Source organism: Microtus pennsylvanicus, chromosome 9 (genome assembly GCF_037038515.1).
Source record: "Microtus pennsylvanicus isolate mMicPen1 chromosome 9, mMicPen1.hap1, whole genome shotgun sequence".
Classification (NCBI taxonomy): domain Eukaryota; kingdom Metazoa; phylum Chordata; class Mammalia; order Rodentia; family Cricetidae; genus Microtus; species Microtus pennsylvanicus.
Window position 1 is genome coordinate 51,722,102 of NC_134587.1, and position 17,861 is coordinate 51,739,962.

General features: G+C 43.4%; 1 protein-coding gene across 4 annotated transcripts in view; it reads left to right on the top strand.

The window, feature by feature from the left end:
* The window catches only part of Scai (suppressor of cancer cell invasion), a 151,626-nt gene that overhangs the window by 112,392 nt on the left and 21,373 nt on the right, over positions 1-17,861 (top strand). For all 4 annotated transcript variants that reach the window (XM_075986042.1, XM_075986043.1, XM_075986046.1 and 1 more), the window contains 5 exons: positions 4,414-4,515; positions 4,797-4,898; positions 5,838-5,916; positions 8,033-8,132; positions 9,554-9,635. In XM_075986042.1, coding sequence (XP_075842157.1) covers positions 4,414-4,515; positions 4,797-4,898; positions 5,838-5,916; positions 8,033-8,132; positions 9,554-9,635 — 465 coding nt within the window. The remainder of the gene's footprint in view (positions 1-4,413; positions 4,516-4,796; positions 4,899-5,837; positions 5,917-8,032; positions 8,133-9,553; positions 9,636-17,861) is intronic.

The following is a 17,861-nucleotide window of genomic DNA, read 5'->3' on the forward strand; positions in this document are numbered from 1 at the left end:
GGTGAGGAGGAGTGCCTGTGTGCTCAGAGAGTGTGAGGACTTCAGGTGAGGAGGAGTGCCTGTGTGTGTGCTCAGAGAGTGTGAGGACTGGAGGTGAGGAGGAGTGCCTGTGTGTGTGCTCAGAGAGTGTGAGGACTGGAGGTGAGGGGGAGTGCCTGTGTGTGTGCTCAGAGAGTGTGAGGACTGGAGGTGAGGAGGAGTGCCTGTGTGCTCAGAGAGTGTGAGGACTTCAGGTGAGGAGGAGTGCCTGTGTGTGTGCTCAGAGAGTGTGAGGACTGGAGGTGAGGAGGAGTGCCTGTGTGTGTGCTCAGAGAGTGTGAGGACTGGAGGTGTGGGGGAGTGCCTGTGTGTGTGCTCAGAGAGTGTGAGGACTGGAGGTGAGGAGGAATGCCTGTGTGCTCAGAGAGTGTGAGGACTGGAGGTGATGAGGAGTGCCTGTGTGTGTGCTCAGAGAGTGTGAGGACTGGAGGTGAGGAGGAGTGTCTGTGTGTGTGCTCAGAGAGTGTGAGGACTGGAGGTGAGGAGGAGTGCCTGTGTGTGTGCTCAGAGAGTGTGAGGACTGGAGGTGAGGAGGAGTGCCTGTGTGTGTGCTCAGAGAGTGTGAGGACTTCAGGTGAGGAGGAGTGCCTGTGTGTGTGCTCAGAGAGTGTGAGGACTGGAGGTGTGGGGGAGTGCCTGTGTGTGTGCTCAGAGAGTGTGAGGACTGGAGGTGAGGAGGAGTGCCTGTGTGTGTGCTCAGAGAGTGTGAGGACTGGAGGTGAGGAGGAGTGCCTGTGTGTGTGCTCAGAGAGTGTGAGGACTGGAGGTGAGGAGGAGTGCCTGTGTGCTCAGAGAGTGTGAGGACTGGAGGTGAGGGGGAGTGCCTGTGTGCTCAGAGAGTGTGAGGACTGGAGGTGAGGAGGAGTGCCTGTGTGTGTGCTCAGAGAGTGTGAGGACTGGAGGTGAGGGGGAGTGCCTGTGTGCTCAGAGAGTGTGAGGACTGGAGGTGAGGGGGAGTGCCTGTGTGCTCAGAGAGTGTGAGGACTGGAGGTGAGGGGGAGTGCCTGTGTGCTCAGAGAGTGTGAGGACTGGAGGTGTGGGGGAGTGCCTGTGTGTGTGCTCAGAGAGTGTGAGGACTGGAGGTGAGGGGGAGTGCCTTTGTGTGTGCTCAGAGAGTGTGAGGACTGGAGGTGAGGGGGAGTGCCTGTGTGCTCAGAGAGTGTGAGGACTGGAGGTGAGGAGGAGTGCCTGTGTGCTCAGAGAGTGTGAGGACTGGAGGTGAGGAGGAGTGCCTGTGTGTGTGCTCAGAGAGTGTGAGGACTGGAGGTGAGGGGGAGTGCCTGTGTGTGTGCTCAGAGAGTGTGAGGACTGGAGGTGAGGAGGAGTGCCTGTGTGCTCAGAGAGTGTGAGGACTGGAGGTGAGGGGGAGTGCCTGTGTGTGTGCTCAGAGAGTGTGAGGACTGGAGGTGAGGAGGAGTGCCTGTGTGTGTGCTCAGAGAGTGTGAGGACTGGAGGTGAGGAGGAGTGCCTGTGTGTGTGCTCAGAGAGTGTGAGGACTGGAGGTGAGGAGGAGTGCCTGTGTGCTCAGAGAGTGTGAGGACTGGAGGTGAGGAGGAGTGCCTGTGTGTGTGCTCAGAGAGTGTGAGGACTGGAGGTGAGGAGGAGTGCCTGTGTGTGTGCTCAGAGAGTGTGAGGACTGGAGGTGAGGAGGAGTGCCTGTGTGTGTGCTCAGAGAGTGTGAGGACTGGAGGTGAGGAGGAGTGCCTGTGTGTGTGCTCAGAGAGTGTGAGGACTGGAGGTGAGGAGGAGTGCCTGTGTGTGTGCTCAGAGAGTGTGAGGACTGGAGGTGAGGAGGAGTGCCTGTGTGCTCAGAGAGTGTGAGGACTGGAGGTGAGGAGGAGTGCCTGTGTGTGTGCTCAGAGAGTGTGAGGACTGGAGGTGAGGGGGAGTGCCTGTGTGTGTGCTCAGAGAGTGTGAGGACTGGAGGTGAGGAGGAGTGCCTGTGTGCTCAGAGAGTGTGAGGACTGGAGGTGAGGGGGAGTGCCTGTGTGTGTGCTCAGAGAGTGTGAGGACTGGAGGTGAGGAGGAATGCCTGTGTGTGTGCTCAGAGAGTGTGAGGACTGGAGGTGAGGAGGAGTGCCTGTGTGTGTGCTCAGAGAGTGTGAGGACTGGAGGTGTGGGGGAGTGCCTGTGTGTGTGCTCAGAGAGTGTGAGGACTGGAGGTGAGGGGGAGTGCCTGTGTGTGTGCTCAGAGAGTGTGAGGACTGGAGGTGAGGAGGAGTGCCTGTGTGTGTGCTCAGAGAGTGTGAGGACTGGAGGTGAGGGGGAGTGCCTGTGTGTGTGCTCAGAGAGTGTGAGGACTGGAGGTGAGGGGGAGTGCCTGTGTGCTCAGAGAGTGTGAGGACTGGAGGTGAGGGGGAGTGCCTGTGTGTGTGCTCAGAGAGTGTGAGGACTGGAGGTGAGGGGGAGTGCCTGTGTGTGTGCTCAGAGAGTGTGAGGACTGGAGGTGAGGAGGAGTGCCTGTGTGCTCAGAGAGTGTGAGGACTGGAGGTGAGGAGGAGAGCCTGTGTGCTCAGAGAGTGTGAGGACTGGAGGTGAGGGGGAGTGCCTGTGTGTGTGCTCAGAGAGTGTGAGGACTGGAGGTGAGGAGGAGTGCCTGTGTGTGTGCTCAGAGAGTGTGAGGACTGGAGGTGAGGAGGAGTGCCTGTGTGTGTGCTCAGAGAGTGTGAGGACTGGAGGTGAGGAGGAGTGCCTGTGTGTGTGCTCAGAGAGTGTGAGGACTGGAGGTGAGGGGGAGTGCCTGTGTGTGTGCTCAGAGAGTGTGAGGACTGGAGGTGAGGAGGAGTGCCTGTGTGCTCAGAAAGCCCTGACTTTCAGCCCAGGTCGGTGGCATACAGTTGTGACACCAGCACTGTAAAAGGAGGAACAGGAAGTCTTCTTTGTCTGCAGCCAGCTACATGAGACCCTTTCTCAAAGAAAAAAAAAATCACAAAACAAAACTGGTTAGGGCCAGTAAGTGAGGAGCTGAGGAACTGAAGGGGTTAAGTCAGCACTGGCATCTGGCATTCAGGGTTAAATAAGGGCCAATAGGCTTGAAGTGTAGAATATGTGTGCTCTGCTAACATGACAATAGATTTTAATAGTGGTGACTCTGTGCTGGCAGAGAGCACCAGACCTCATTACAGATGGGTGTGAGTCATCATGTGGTTGCTGGGAATTGAACTCAAGACCTCTGGAAGAACAGTCAGTGTTCTTAACCTCTGAACCATCTCTCCAGCCCCGTGGCACACATTTATAATCCAAGCCATTGGGATTTTAAAGGCAGGAGTATTGCTGTAAGTTACGGCCAACTTGGGCAGTGTAGCAAGACTGTCTTTTTATTTTTTAATTTCATTTTTTTTCTTTTTTGATATTTTTGAGACAGCCTTTCACTGTGTAGCCTGGCTGTCCTGGAACTCCCTATGTAGACCAGGCTGGCCTTGAACTTTGTCTCACAAATGCTGAGATTAAAGGAGTGTGCCACCACGCCAAGTAAGATCCTGTATTTAAAACAAAAGAATAACCAAACTAGCAAATCGCCTCAAAAATAGGAAAATAAGAAATTGTAATTCTGCTATGTGTAGAGTTTATTCTTCAGAATACAGAAAAGTCAAGTAAGGTGGCGCATGCCTATAATCACAGCCCTTGGAAGGCTGAAGTGGGTGTCGAGGCCATTCTGGGTCTCTCAGGAGAAAAGATTGAGTGAAACTGCTACCATTGGTTCTGTCCTGAGAGTGTGCCCTCAGTTCCTCATCTGTGACAGTGAAAGGACAGAAAGCCAGGATGTTGTCTCCTTGCGCTGATCTAGAACTTGTTTTGTTCTCATGTAGTGATGGGTAGTGAACAGTTTGGGACCGTGGTGCGGAGAATAGCCTTCTTCAGGGATGTACTCCCTAACTGCTTTTCCAGTACCAAGTGGTCAGCTATCAATCACATACTTATAAGTAGCACTAAATGGACTGAGCAGGTTGTATTTATATATTTAGATGCACACAAACACATTGACCATGACTTCAAGAAAGAACAAGGCAGGTCTTTTTATTATTAAGACCAGTTAATAATGCTGAAACAAATCCAGGGGGAAAGATATAACTTCTATTTTTAAAATGAACATATATATTTAAAAAATCAGCTGTTATTAAGTTTACTTGAAAATCAGGAGTAAAATGTGATTAAACACCAGAATTTCAGCCTGAAGGTGATGATGCACACCTTTAATCCCAGCACTCAAAGAGACAGAGGTAAGCAAATCTGTGTAAATTACAGACCAGCCAGAGAAAATTCTAGGACAGCCAGGGCTACACAGACAAACCCTGGATGAAAAAAAATTAAAAAAGAAAAAAGAGCAGAAGTTGTGCTTATTACATTAATGACCAGGTATGTTTTTTTTTTCAGGTCAAATTCAGTGAATTAACTGTTGACATGTTCCGTATGCTGCAAGCCTTGGAGAGGGAACCAATGAATTTAGCTTCCCAGATGAATAAACCAGGAATACAGGTGACCTTCCACCCACATTTGCCAGAGTGGTAACTCTAACACGTGTAAATATAGCATTCTTTCTAGCCAGCCATGGGTGCCTCACGTCTGTAGGCACACTAGCTGGCCAAACGTAGGATTGTTGCAAGGGCTACATAGTAAACTCCTGTGACAAAACAAAGAGAGCTCAATAAGACACAGAAAAGTTGATATGACAATTACAGACTCTGAATAAAATGAGGACATTTGATAACTCACCTGTCACATACCACTTATGTGTCATTTTGGGTGTGTCACTGTAGGAGTCAGCTGACAAGCCAACCAGACGGGAAAATCCCCACAAGTATCTGCTCTACAAGCCGACCTTTAGCCAGCTGTATACTTTCTTAGCAGCATCTTTTAAGGTACGTGTGGCCCAGGCCTTTCTTCTGTGGCGGAGAGAGTGCTCATGGTGGGCTCTGGCTGACTGCAAGTGTGAGTGGTCTGTGAACATGTGCTGCTCCAGCGGGAGGGAGTCCTGATCCCTGGGCCTGGGAGTGGGAGCTGCTGCTGATGTCAGTCAGAGACTGTTGGTTAATCGCCATTCTCTCCCTTCCAGATTGTTATTACTAAACAACTTTGGGCTTAACACTCAAAACTGAGAAGGAGAACAGCTTGTATGTGCTCAGGCAGCTCTGTGAGACACTGTTGCTATCTGATAGGGAGAAGGGTATGGTAAATACCTGTGATCCTGCGTTTGGACAGGAGTTGGAAGCCCTCTTGGGCCACACAGTAGCAAGTTCAAGGACAACCTGGAAACATCAGTTTGCAGCAAAGTTAAGGCCACTGTGGGTTCCATACGGCCTCAAAAAAAAGTGTGGGGGGGTGATGGGAATTGGGTGGTATCTTCCCAAAATTTATATAGAGGAAGGTATGAGGAGAGTTTGCCCTTTTTTATCAAACCAGTGGAGAGCTTTCTCCATTTCATGTTTTCAGAGAACATGCTCTAACAGATGGCGAGTTGTATTTGGAAAACATGTTAGAGCTTTGGGTGGCGGCTGCGCAGTGGGGATCGCAGGGGATCTTCACCACGTTAGAGCTTTGGGTGGCTACGCAGTGGGAATCACAGGGGATCTTCACCACATTACGTAAGCTTTGGGTGGTTATGCAGTGGGGATTGCAGGGGATCTTCACCATGGGATTTTAAATTGGAATATGTGGGAATATGGTAATTCTCTTGGAAATAGCAGCAGTGTGTTAAACGACATCATTTTCCCCACAGCTTTAAATTGCCCTGAACTTTAAATAAAACTATGTTATTTTTCTGTCTGTGGTTTTGCGTCTGTGGTTTTCTTTCATTTCAGGAGCTGCCTGCCAATAGTGTACTTCTGATTTACCTGTCAGCCACTGGCGTTTTCCCCACAGGTCGTTCTGATGGTGAAGGTACAATAAAGGAATGCTCCCACCGTGAGCAGGGCTTGAATTCTCTCTATTTTCTACAAGACAATGGCCAACAGCCCAGAGACCACTTCAGGCTTTCTAGAGAAGCTTCCAAATTTAAAACCTCATCTGCTTCTTTAGTGACAGTGTTGAAAAGAATGGACTCAACTCTCCAAATTCAGCTGTTACTCCCTGAAGTACAAATATCCTGAAATAATACATTGATCAAATTCATACTTTGCTATCAAATTTGTCAAAAGTATTATATATAGATTTATACATATGCAGTTTGATATTTGTCATTGCATAGGAATATGGAATCTACCAACTTATTTATTCGACATCATTAATCATTGTAAGCTTTTAATATATTTGGGGATTTGGTCAGAGGCAACATTATGGCCAAAAGTCTTAGTAGAAATCAGTGTACTTTTGTAACTGTGAAAGTTCAAGTCCTTGTTACGATTTTATTTTCAGTCCTTTTGTTTCGTTGTTGTGGATTCAGTCCATGCAGTATTAGGATGCTGTTTCATAATAAGACCTCAAGTGTCAGAACATATGAGCTCAGAATTGTTCAGACTAGATGAGCAACTTAAATGTAAATGAAGGAATTAAATCTCTGGAGAAAAATAGTTTAACATTTTCAACATTTTCCTCCTCATCTGTCTGTTGGAATCAGCATTCCTTTATAAAATGCATGACCCACCATCTTCCTTGCATGACAAAGTAGTAAAATGTTAGTTACAGTGAAAGAAAGCAGAGCAAGTCTTTATATTGCAGTGATGTTTTAGAGGGCTATAATCCTCTAAAGAGGGATGGGATATAGTGGAGCACTGGTGGACAGGGACAAGGGAGGGAGTATCAGTAACTGCCTTAGTTCTTATTAAATGTTAGTCACTTTATATTTCTTATCTCTTGTTTGAAAACATGTTATTAAAGCAAAAATTCTGGATCTTAAATTAGACTGTTAACCTCTTATTTTACTTTTTGTAATTAATATAGGTACTAACAGAATGATGCTTTCTCAGAGATTATCTGAACTTCCCACAATCACTGTTCAACTTAGATAAAAGTTAGCTAACTCTTATGACCAGTGGGGAAAGCCTAACATGTAAACCAGAATTAAAGAGGTTTACATAATAGTAAAATAATGGATTTTTTATGTACTGGAATTTGGCTGAATATTTTATAAAGTTTTTTAAGATTTTTATTTTTTATATATTTTTTATTTTATGTGCACTGGTGTTTTGTCTGCATGTGTGTCTGTGTGAAGATGCAAGATACCTTGGAACTGAAGCTACAGGCAGATGTGAGCTGCCATGTGGGTGCTGGGAATTGAACCCAGGTCCTCTGGAAGAGCAGCCAGTGTTCTTAACCACTGAACCATCTCTCAAGCCCAAATAAAGTTTTGTTAGTCAGAATTTTCAAATTCAATTCTAATTTTTCTTTAAATCTTGCACTTAGTAGTTAATTTACAATTATATTTACTGGATCAGGTACATTAGTGTATCGTTGTCATAGCAGTTCCTCAGGATGCTAAAGCAGAAGGCTCACTTAAGCCTAGGAGCTCAGGACCAGCCTGTGCAACATAATGAGAGCTCTGGGTCCTGAATGGATGTGTAGGGGGAGAGATCTCAGTTTGCACTTAGCAGCTTTCTTTATAGGATACTTTTGTTAAACCAGAGATTGAAATTTTGTTTGCAATGTAAATGTTATTTCAAACATCTTAAGTCTCCGTCCCTTTTTACTACCCAAATTAATGGAATGCTATTGATTCTTAGCTTTGATGTTATTGCTGGGTTGTTTGTTTTTTGGTTTTACTTGGTTTGGATTTTGGCTTTTCAAGACAGAATTTCTCTGTGTAACAGCCCTGGCTGTCCTCGAACTCACAGAGATCCACCAGTCTTTGCCTCCTGAGTTTAAAAGTGTTGAAGTAGGCAATGTGCTGAAATGAAAATATTGCATTATAATAAAATGTTAAATTTAAAGATGGTTTAAATGTTTTGTACTTACCTTGCACGTATATCAAAGGGAGATTCAGTGATGTTCTTGAATCTGAGCTTCAGATCAGTCTGTGTCACCCTCCAGTTGAATTCTGTTTCTTCTCTTTGTTCTTTAGGTCCCTACGACTTTGGAGGTGTACTCACTAACAGTAACCGGGACATTATAAATGGAGACGCAATCCACAAACGAAACCAGTCCCACAAGGAGATGCACTGGTACTTATTCTAGGGATCAAAACTCTGTAGCTATTGAGAGAAAGGGGCCCTTAGACTACTTGTGTGTTCTTCTGTGAAGGCCTGCTTTTTCTAGCATAGAACCATCTTTAGAATTTCTCTAGCTGAAAAAGAAAATTCTGCTTTTAATGAACAGTGGACTTGTCTAATAACACTTTATATTAAATATAAACTGTTCATACTGAAAAATGGATAAAGGAGGAGACCAGGCCATTGTATGTTTCAAATTATTCATGCCACAGTTAGTGTTTCCCCAAGCCACATGTGCTGCTCTTGCTCACCTTGGTTTAGAAACGTGACAGGCACCTGAGTGCCTGTCAGCCCAACTTGACCATCTGACAAGTGCAGCTTAAACCCATGGCAAGTTATTACTTAACATCTGGTAGGATAGTTGTTGCAAAACCCAAGTATTGTTGAGGATATGAGCAGAGAGCCCTTGAAGACTGTCCTAAGAATATAATTTGATTGGTAGAATCATTATGGAAAATAGTATGGGTGTTCCTCTAAAAGTTAAAAATAAGGGCTAGTGAGATGGGTCAGCAGGTGAGTGCACTTGCCACCAATCTTGATACCCTAAGTTCAACCCCATATACCTGCAGGGTGGAAGTGAGCTAAATCTCCACAGATTGTTCTCTGACCTCCATGTGAGCGCTGTGGTGAAGGTGTGTGGGGAGAAGAAGAAATCACACATACAAAACGAATGAATGTAAACCAGGTTAAAATAGACCAAATATAATGGCTTATGTCTGTGATCCTAGCACTTGCTTACCAGTACAAGACAGTCTGGGTTGGCTACATAGCAAAGTCATTCATGTCTCCTAATGAGTGAAGAGGTGACTAAATAAAGAAAGAAAGAAATTTGAAATATATGGTTGGGGAGTTGGCTCAATGGTTAAAACCCTTGCCACACAAACAGGAGAGCCAGCGTTTGGATCCCCAGACCCATGTGACTGTTGGGTAGGTTGGGGGGGCTGAAATGGAGGAGAGGAAATCCATGAGCAAGCTGGTTTGCCAGACTACCCATCTCAACAAACTCTGAGTTTGATTGAAAGACTACCTCAAGTAATAAGGTACAAAGTGACTTCAGAAGATTTCCAAAATTAACCTTAGGCCTCCATTCATGCCCAGCACACATGCACACACATATGCACACTGCAAATGAAAAATAGCAGACTGTAAAACAATAGCCCCATTTCTTGGTCTATATCTAAAGGAAATGAAATTATGTCACTTAGTACACTATCTCAACCAGATGTCTGCACCCCATATTCATCACATGACAAAAGATTTAGAAATAACCTTTTGAGATTCGGCCATAGTTAAAAATTTCCTCACTGTTTTGTTTGTTTGGTTGGTTTGATTTTTTTGTTTGTTTGTTTGTTTTTGTTTTTGTTTTTCTGCAGCCTTCACCCTGGAGATCTCTATCCGTTCACAAGGAAACCCTTGTTCATCATTGTGGACTCTTCCAACAGTGTTGCCTACAAGGTGAGTGCCCTGGAGAGCTAGTGTGTGTGCCAGGTATATAGCAGTAGTCCCAGGGTCCCCATTTTCTAACATGTGTCCTTTTATTTTGCTTTGTTTTACTTATTTAATTTTGCAGTTTGTATTTAGTGTTTCTTTTCTTTTGAGGTTGTGCATGATAGTCAGGATCTGATGCTATGAATAGAAACAAGAAGAAACGCGTGAATGGACTCAGTGGAAAATAATAAATCCTTCTGCAGAAAAAAAAATTACAAGATTTCCAAGATCTCTGGTGGGAGGTTTATTTTTGTTATATAACCCAGACTGTCTTCCTTTACAGAGCTAGAGATAATATGGGTGGCTTATTTCCTGGTTTTTAAACATTTTCATTTCTACACATCTGTTACAGTTGAAGTGAAACTCCATCTCGTGTTACATAGCAATGACCTTGAATACTAACAATTTTACATTGCTTTGTTTTTCCATGATTTAGCCTAAATGTTGAATGAGTGACAGTGGTTTAACCAGGAAGCACTTTTATAATATTTTGCTATTGAAACAAATCCTCAGGGACTGGAATAAATGACTCAGTGGTTAAGAGCACTGACTGCTTTCCAGAAAACCCAGGTTCAATTCCTAGCACCTACATGGCAGCTCACAACTGTCTCTAACTCCAAGATCCGACACCCTCACATAGGCATGCATGCAGGTAAAACACCAGTACCTATAAAATAAAATAAAATAAAATAAAATAGAAAGAAAGAAACAAATCCTGAGCAACTGAAAAAGGACCAGTGGCCAACAGTTTGATGTCACTAGAATTCAAGCTATAATCATTTATAATAAAGCAAAGCAGGCTTTAGCCTCTTTTGTGTCTTGTTGGGATGTTTCATTAGGAAAAAGCATGTCCACGCTGGGCTGGTTTCTTGTTTCTGTCCTGAAAGTTCCTTCTGCTGTGGGTGCTGTGGGTGGAAATGGCTGAGAGTCAGGAATAGTGACCACCCAGCATGTATGCTTTCCATTTGCTCATGTGCAATTTCCTTTTAAAACTAAAATCTGAATTCTAAGAGCATCTAACCCACCCTAAAATTTTTTGCATATTTCTTTCTACCCATTTTGTTAAGTTCAATGTTAGATTTTTTTGACTTTTAGAAAACTTATCTGTCCTTTCTTAATTTGTATATCTGTATATATCTGCTGGGTGTGGGAGGATGAGGAGCTACTGAAGGAAGACTAAAACAAGATTGGTGAGTTCAGGGCATCTTGGGCTACAGAGTGAGTCCCTGTCTGAATCAAAAAAAAAAAAAATCTAGAGAAGAAGGTCCAGCACGTCAATATATAAATTACATGTGCATGAGAGTTCTTTCAGGCTGAGCAGTGGCACACGTCTTTAATCTCAGCACGAGGAAGGCAGAAGCAGCAGATCTGTGTGAGTTCAATGCCAGCCTGGTTTACAGAGTGAGTTCCAAGACAGCTCGGGTTGTTACCCTGTCTCAGAAAACCAAAACAAAGAAAAACGAAAGTTCTTTTAAGAATAAAATAATCGAGGCCAGCCTGGTCTACAAGAGCTAGTTCCAGGACAGGAACCAAAAAAAGCTACGGAGAAACCCTGTCTCGAAAAATCCAAAAAAAAAAAAAAAAGAATAAAAGAAAAATGGGAGGAAAATCATTGGAATAATTTAAGAAAATGGGCAGATTCCATACGGAAAGAATTCACCCAGACTAGTAGTTCAAATTACATCCAGATTAGGGCCCTGCCTTTTTCTTTGATATAGATACAACTAGAGAAATAGATGTGTGTGTGCATATAATACATACATGCACACACAATAGGCATATCGATGCTTTTTTCTCATGTTTGAAATAGCTTCTTATATCCTTGAGTACGTAAATGATTATTTTCATTTTATTTGTATGTGATCCAGCCCAGGCCCTCACATCACGCTAGGTGAGTCATTATCTAGCTACCCTTCCAGCCACAGACATCGTCTTAGAATCTCTCTCTTTGCTCTGTGCTGAGTTGTCTCTGTTTCTTGTTTGCTTATTTGTTTGTTTGCTTGCTTGCTTGCTTGCTTGCTTGTTTTTTGAGAGTAGGTGTCTCTGTGTAGCCCTGACTGTCCTGGAGCTCACTCTGTAGACCAGGCTGGCCTCAAACTCATGGAAATCCACCTGCCTCTGCTTCCCGAGTGCTGGGATTAAAGGCATGTGCCACCACTGCCCAGCCTACTTTTAAGATTCTTAATAATTACATGGTGAATGGTGAGATGAAGGTACTGTGTTATTATCTTCTCCGTAAGGAATCTTTATGCTAAAGATTAAATATCCTGTGTAACTCTTCTTTCTCATTCCAAACTCCTGTTCTTTCCCCTCCTGGGAGAAAAGTGGGCTCTACATGCTAGTACAGCCTCTTGGCAGAAGGAGGAAGTGACTGACAAACCAAGCTCTGTGTGGCAGCTGTGACCCATATCTTTCCTAACGCGTTTTCATTAGGGTTGAAGTGGGCACATCAGTTGACTTTCTCTGTAGTCATGTAGCACTAGCTGAAAATTAAAAAATAAAAAAAAAAGTCCCCAATAATTTTAGGAAATTCTGCTTAATTATTATTTCTTTCCTTTGGGGGAAAGAAGATTCATTGTGAATATTGAAAATCTAAGTAAGCTGGGTCTCTGCCAGTGCAAATGTCTGTCAAAAGCAGGTTATCAGGAAATAGCCGTAGCCTCAAGTGTTTGATGTGTATATAAACTGCTTATATTATTGTATGACTTTTACTATGTAGTCAGTTATACCTGGTCTGCTGCCAGCCTCCCTCAACTTCCAGAATTCCATTTCTTGCTCCTTTGAAATTCCTTCTCTTAGCTTCTAGTAATTTGTACTTAGATTGTAATGATTATACTTTAAATGGTTTGAATTGTTAGTTTGAGGTTTTCAGCCATTATCTCTTACTTGCTGACTCTTGAGCCTCTCTCCCATCTCCTCCTAGGAGTCTCAGGCTTTCCATGTTTCTTACCTTCTTCAATATTTTCCATACTTTTTTTTAGGAATTAAGTCATTTTTTCCATCCTGTTTTAGTTCACAGTGTCTCCTTAGCTGTGCCTAACTCATTATTAATCCATCTGAGTTACATGTTAATGTAGTTATTTTTTATTTCTCTGACTCCTTTTGATAAATTACATTTCCCATTATAATTTACTATATTTAGTCTTTGCTTTTATTCCTTTGATCTTAATAAGCAGTTATTGGTGTTGTCTGTCACATAATTCCTACACTTGAGTCTACTTTTGCTATTTAAGATATCATTTTCTGTTTTGTGTTTGTGCATGTTTGATTATTTTTGAAATTTAAATTTTTATTTTGTGTGTGTGTGTACCTTATGCGGGCAGATATCTACAAAGGTCAGAAGCTGGGAATTGTGAGCTGCTCATATGTAACACAATGCCTACTCTACACGCTACAGTATGGTTCGCAAGCCAGGCAAGGGGCTGGAGATTGAAACACATACACACACACACACACACACACACACACACACACACGCACACACAGAGAGAGAAAGAGAGAGAGAGAGAGAGAGAGAGAGAGAGAGAGAGAGAGAGAGAGAGAGAGAGAAATTGGTCATCCTTGAAACAAGAATGCCCCCTTGAATCAAGAATGCCAACTTTATTGTGTTCCAGGGCAGCTTATATAGGGTTTCCCTGACCAAATGGCCACGGCCTAACTCTGCTGCAAGCCCACCAGAAACCACTTCCCTGCCATCAGGAACTCCTGAGGCTCTCATGCAAATGAGCTCTTTACTCAGGCAGGCGGAGGTCACAGGAAATTCAGGGTCTAGGGATCCATAGTCCCCAACACTGATATAAGTGCTGTGAATAGAAATGGGGTCCTCTTGAAGTTCAGCAAGTGCTCTTAGCCACTGATCCATCTCTCCTGCCCCAGCATGCTTGATTTTGTGTGTGTGTGTGTGTGTGTGTGTGTGTGTGCCTTTTATTATCCTTAAGTCCTTAAGATTGGGAGGCCCTAATGACCTCCATGAAGGGAAGAAACCTTCAGTTTCAGGAGTTTGCATTTGGTTGTATCACACATCTAGAAGTCCCACCAACTTAGGACCCTGCTGTAGTATCACCTGGGTAGTAGATACTTAGGCTGTGAGAAATGGTCCTAGTGGGAAGAGATGTGAGGGTTGATTGTACTTCGTTGTTTCTGTAAAGGGATCACCCTGTAGGATTCTTCTCTAATGCAAGCAGATACGGGTCTCTTACCATCTCTGTTCTTTTCTAGGTGTGTGGCTTTTGAAACCTAAATTCAAGTTGCCTGAGGCCAGCCATAGTCTGGCGTTAACTTATTTGTACAGTCTCTTCTAGTGGTTTTCTCACATCTCTGACCATCTTTGGAGCGTCCCTGGGTTCCATCCCGTTGCTCTTGAGCTGACTCCCTTAGCGCGCATGCTTGGTTTCATGACTTAACTACTGTACCCCACTGGCTCCTCACAAGTGTATTACCTCCAGGCAAAAACTCTCTCTAGAACTCCACTTTTAATCTACCTACTTTGTGTATCCAGTTGGAAATTCTTCAAATAATTGCAAACTAATAGAAACCGCCATACCCAAGACAATTCTAGACCACTTCTACTTCCTGACTCCCTGTCTCGGTGCCTATTTTGCTTTTATAGTTATCTCAGCTGAAAGTTGTGGCTTCATTCTTGATGTTATTTTCCTTCTGTTCTATATCACATGCATTTCATAAACCCTTCTAAGATCTAATTAAATGTCCCAAATCTCATGAACTCCACTGCCATTCCCCTGGTTCATGCCACTATTCTCCCGCCCCCAAGGTACTGCGGTAGTTTCCCAGCTGGACCTACTTGTTCTTCCTTCTTCATCCCCCACCCCTGCGTGTGTGCCTATGTGTCGGGATAAACATTCTCCACGCAAACTCTCACATAGCTTCTTATATCCTTCAGAATACAAAACCCCTGCGGACGCACAGGCACTTTGACCTTTCAGTGACACTCTTCCTTCCTGGTCCTTGTCTTAGGGTTTCTAGTGCTGCAGTGAAACACCAAGACCCAAAAGGAAGCTGGGGAGGAAAGGGTTTATTTGGCTTGTACTTCTGGATCATAGTCCATGACTGAAGAAAGTCAGGCAGGAGCTCAAGCAAGGCGGGAACTTGGGGTAAGAGCTGATGCAGAGCCATGGAGAGGAGTGCTGCTCACTGGCTTGGCTTGCTCTGCTTTCTTACAGAACCCAGTACCTCCTATTTAGGGATGGCCCCATCCACCATGGGCTGAACTCTCCCCTACTGATCACTAACCCAGAAAATGCTCCACACTGAATCTCATGGAGGCATTTCCTCAACTGAGGGACCTTCCTCTCTGATGACTCTAGCTTACAACACAACTCGCAAATACAGTCCTTGATATCCCAGGCACTCTTCTGCTCTGGCCCTTTGCATTCCGCCCTTTCTGTCTTAAATACCCTTTCAAAGGTTCCTCATATTTGTTAAGTGTTTGAACAAATGAAACCTCTTACTTAGTTCCTCCTTACTTACCTTTTTTCAGATCACAGGCCTTTTTCACCTTGTAACTTTATTGTTCTTCCTAGTTAACATTTGTATCATAACAGCGGCTGCTATGTATTCTTCTAAATGTTTGCTGTACTAAAACACATTTAATTCTCACAGATAACTTGTCACTTTTTTCAGAACTGAGTTTGAATACACTAGGTAAGCATTCTGCCTACCTTCATCCCCAGCTCTCTTTTTCTTTTTTATTTAGAGATAGTGGTGTTTCACTAAGTTGCTTATAGCTCAGACCAGCCTTGAACTTATAATCTTCCTACTCCAGCCTCCCAAGTAACAATGGTAATTACAGGATCATACTTTCAGGCTTACCACTGCCATTTTTATTATCCTCATTTGACTAATAAGAAAACTAAGGCACAGGAAGTTTAAGCATTTTTTAATATTCTATTTTTTATATGTGTGGATATTTTGTCTATACGCATGTCTATATACCACCTGCATATAATGCCTGTGGAGGCCAGAAGAGGGTGCCAAATCCCCTGGAACTAGAGTTACAGATGGTTCTTAGCACTGTGTAGGTGCTGGGAAATGAACTCAGGTCTTCTGCAAGGGGAGTCCCTCCATACCCAGTTGAAGCAGTTTTACCCAAGGTCACACACCAAACTAAGTAGTAGCAAAGCTAGATTTAAACACTCTGATTATAAACCTGTGCTACTGATGTAATTGCTTGAATTCCATGCTCTGTACCCAGACTCCTTGTTACCTTTGAGGGTTTTATGTAATTTATTCATTTTGTTTACTGGGGACCTGCCTATATCTGTATCCCTGTCCAAATGTCATCTTCAGGGAGAAAGGGTTTTTCTGTTTTGTTTACTATCCTATCGTTAGCATATGAGACAGAGTCTGTTCCATAGTCTATTATTGAAAATAGACCTTTTAAAAGGATAATATGTCTATTGATGTAAATTAGTACTGGAGTTTTTATTCTGTTTTGTTTTGAGACAGTCTTGCTATGCAGCTCAATTTGGTCTTGAACTTGAGGTCCTGCAGTCTCAGCCTCCCGGGTTATAGGCATGAATCACCAGGCCTTGCAGTTTGATACAGTTTTTAACTTACACATTTTTTAAGGTGTGTGTGTGTGTGTGTGTGTGTGTGTGTGTGTGTGTGTGTGTGTACCACATATGTATTGTTGTACACAGAGGCCATAAGAGGGTATTGGATCCCCTAGGCCTGGAGTTACAGTTGTCAGATACCTGACATCAGTGCCGGGAACCAAACTTGGGTCTTCTGGAAGAGTAGAGTGTGCTCCTAACTGCTGACCCATATCTCCAATACCCCTCAGTTTTTAATTACACACACACTCATGCACACATATGCATGTATGTTGAGGACTGTCTTATCTTGCCAAGACAGGGTAGTTCTAAAAAAGTTCCTTGCCTTTGATAATGCTATGTCAGTTATGTTAGGCCTTAGCCAAAGTTGGTTGACTCAACATTGCAAACGAGACTTTGGGTGATTGCCCAGGTAGTCAGTTGTCTCTGCATTTGTGCACATTTTGGAAGTTTCTCATTTGTACTTCCTGGTTGCTTAAGTAATATTACTTCCCTTCTCAGATCTTTGATTGAGTTGAAGATTAGATAATTGTAGTTACTCTCTACATTATTTAGACTCCTTGAAATAGAATGTTTAGTGAAACTTTTGTTATATGTTTCTTGTTTAATATTGTTTGTTATTTGTAATTTTATATTTATTATTTGTTCCTATTGTATATAGTTGTATTTGGTTTGGTTCTGTCTTATTTAGACAAAAGGGGGAGATGTAGGGGAAGCCCAGCCAATCACCTTGTTTGTAGGGCAGGATCCCTTGAGGCTAATATTTACTTATAAATCTTGCTGGTGTCCTCCCCACCTCTCTTGGTTCCGGTGCTTGGTTCCTGCTCCTGCTCCGGCAACTAGGCTCCTTTCCTGACAGTTGGTACTTTGTGAGTTTTAACCCCAAAATAAATGCCCCTTTAAATACTAACTGGTGTGGGATTGTTTTGCGCATCAGAGTGGGTTGTGTGTGTATGGAGGTCAGAGTACAACTTCGAGTCACTTCGTTTTTTTCTACCACTTGGTTTCTAGGGATCAAACTGGTTACCAAAAATGGATGCGACAAAGCCATCTTGCCTGCTACATCTTGTTATTTTAGATAGAGGTTCTCACTAGGACCTAGGATTTGCCTATCATTCTAGGTTAGCTGGCCAATGAGCCCCAAGTCCATCTGTCTTTGTCTTCCCAGTGATGGTATTATAAACACACGTTACCACATTTTACCTTTCACGTGTTCACTAGGCATGAAACTCAGATCCTCATGCTTATGTGGCAAATATTTTACCAAGTCCTTAAATTTAAATATAATCTGATATGCCAGGCATGGTCACCTGTGCCTATAGTCTCAAATATTCAAGAGGTTGAGATGGAAGTTTCTCTTGATCCTCAGAATTCAAGTCCAACTTAAACAACATCACAAGACCCTGTATCCTAGTAAATAAATTATATATACAACCTGATATTGTCTTTCAGGAGCCTATGGCAACCCCCAAGTGCACAAAATTTCAAGGAGGACTTATTTATTTCAGAATAAAATTATGTGAAGACTTAGTACAGTAAGATGAAGATAGCAAAATCAACAAAGGATAAGGAATGTAAGGAAGTCTGGGGAAAATCAGGTCTAAACTTCCAGGTGCTGGCC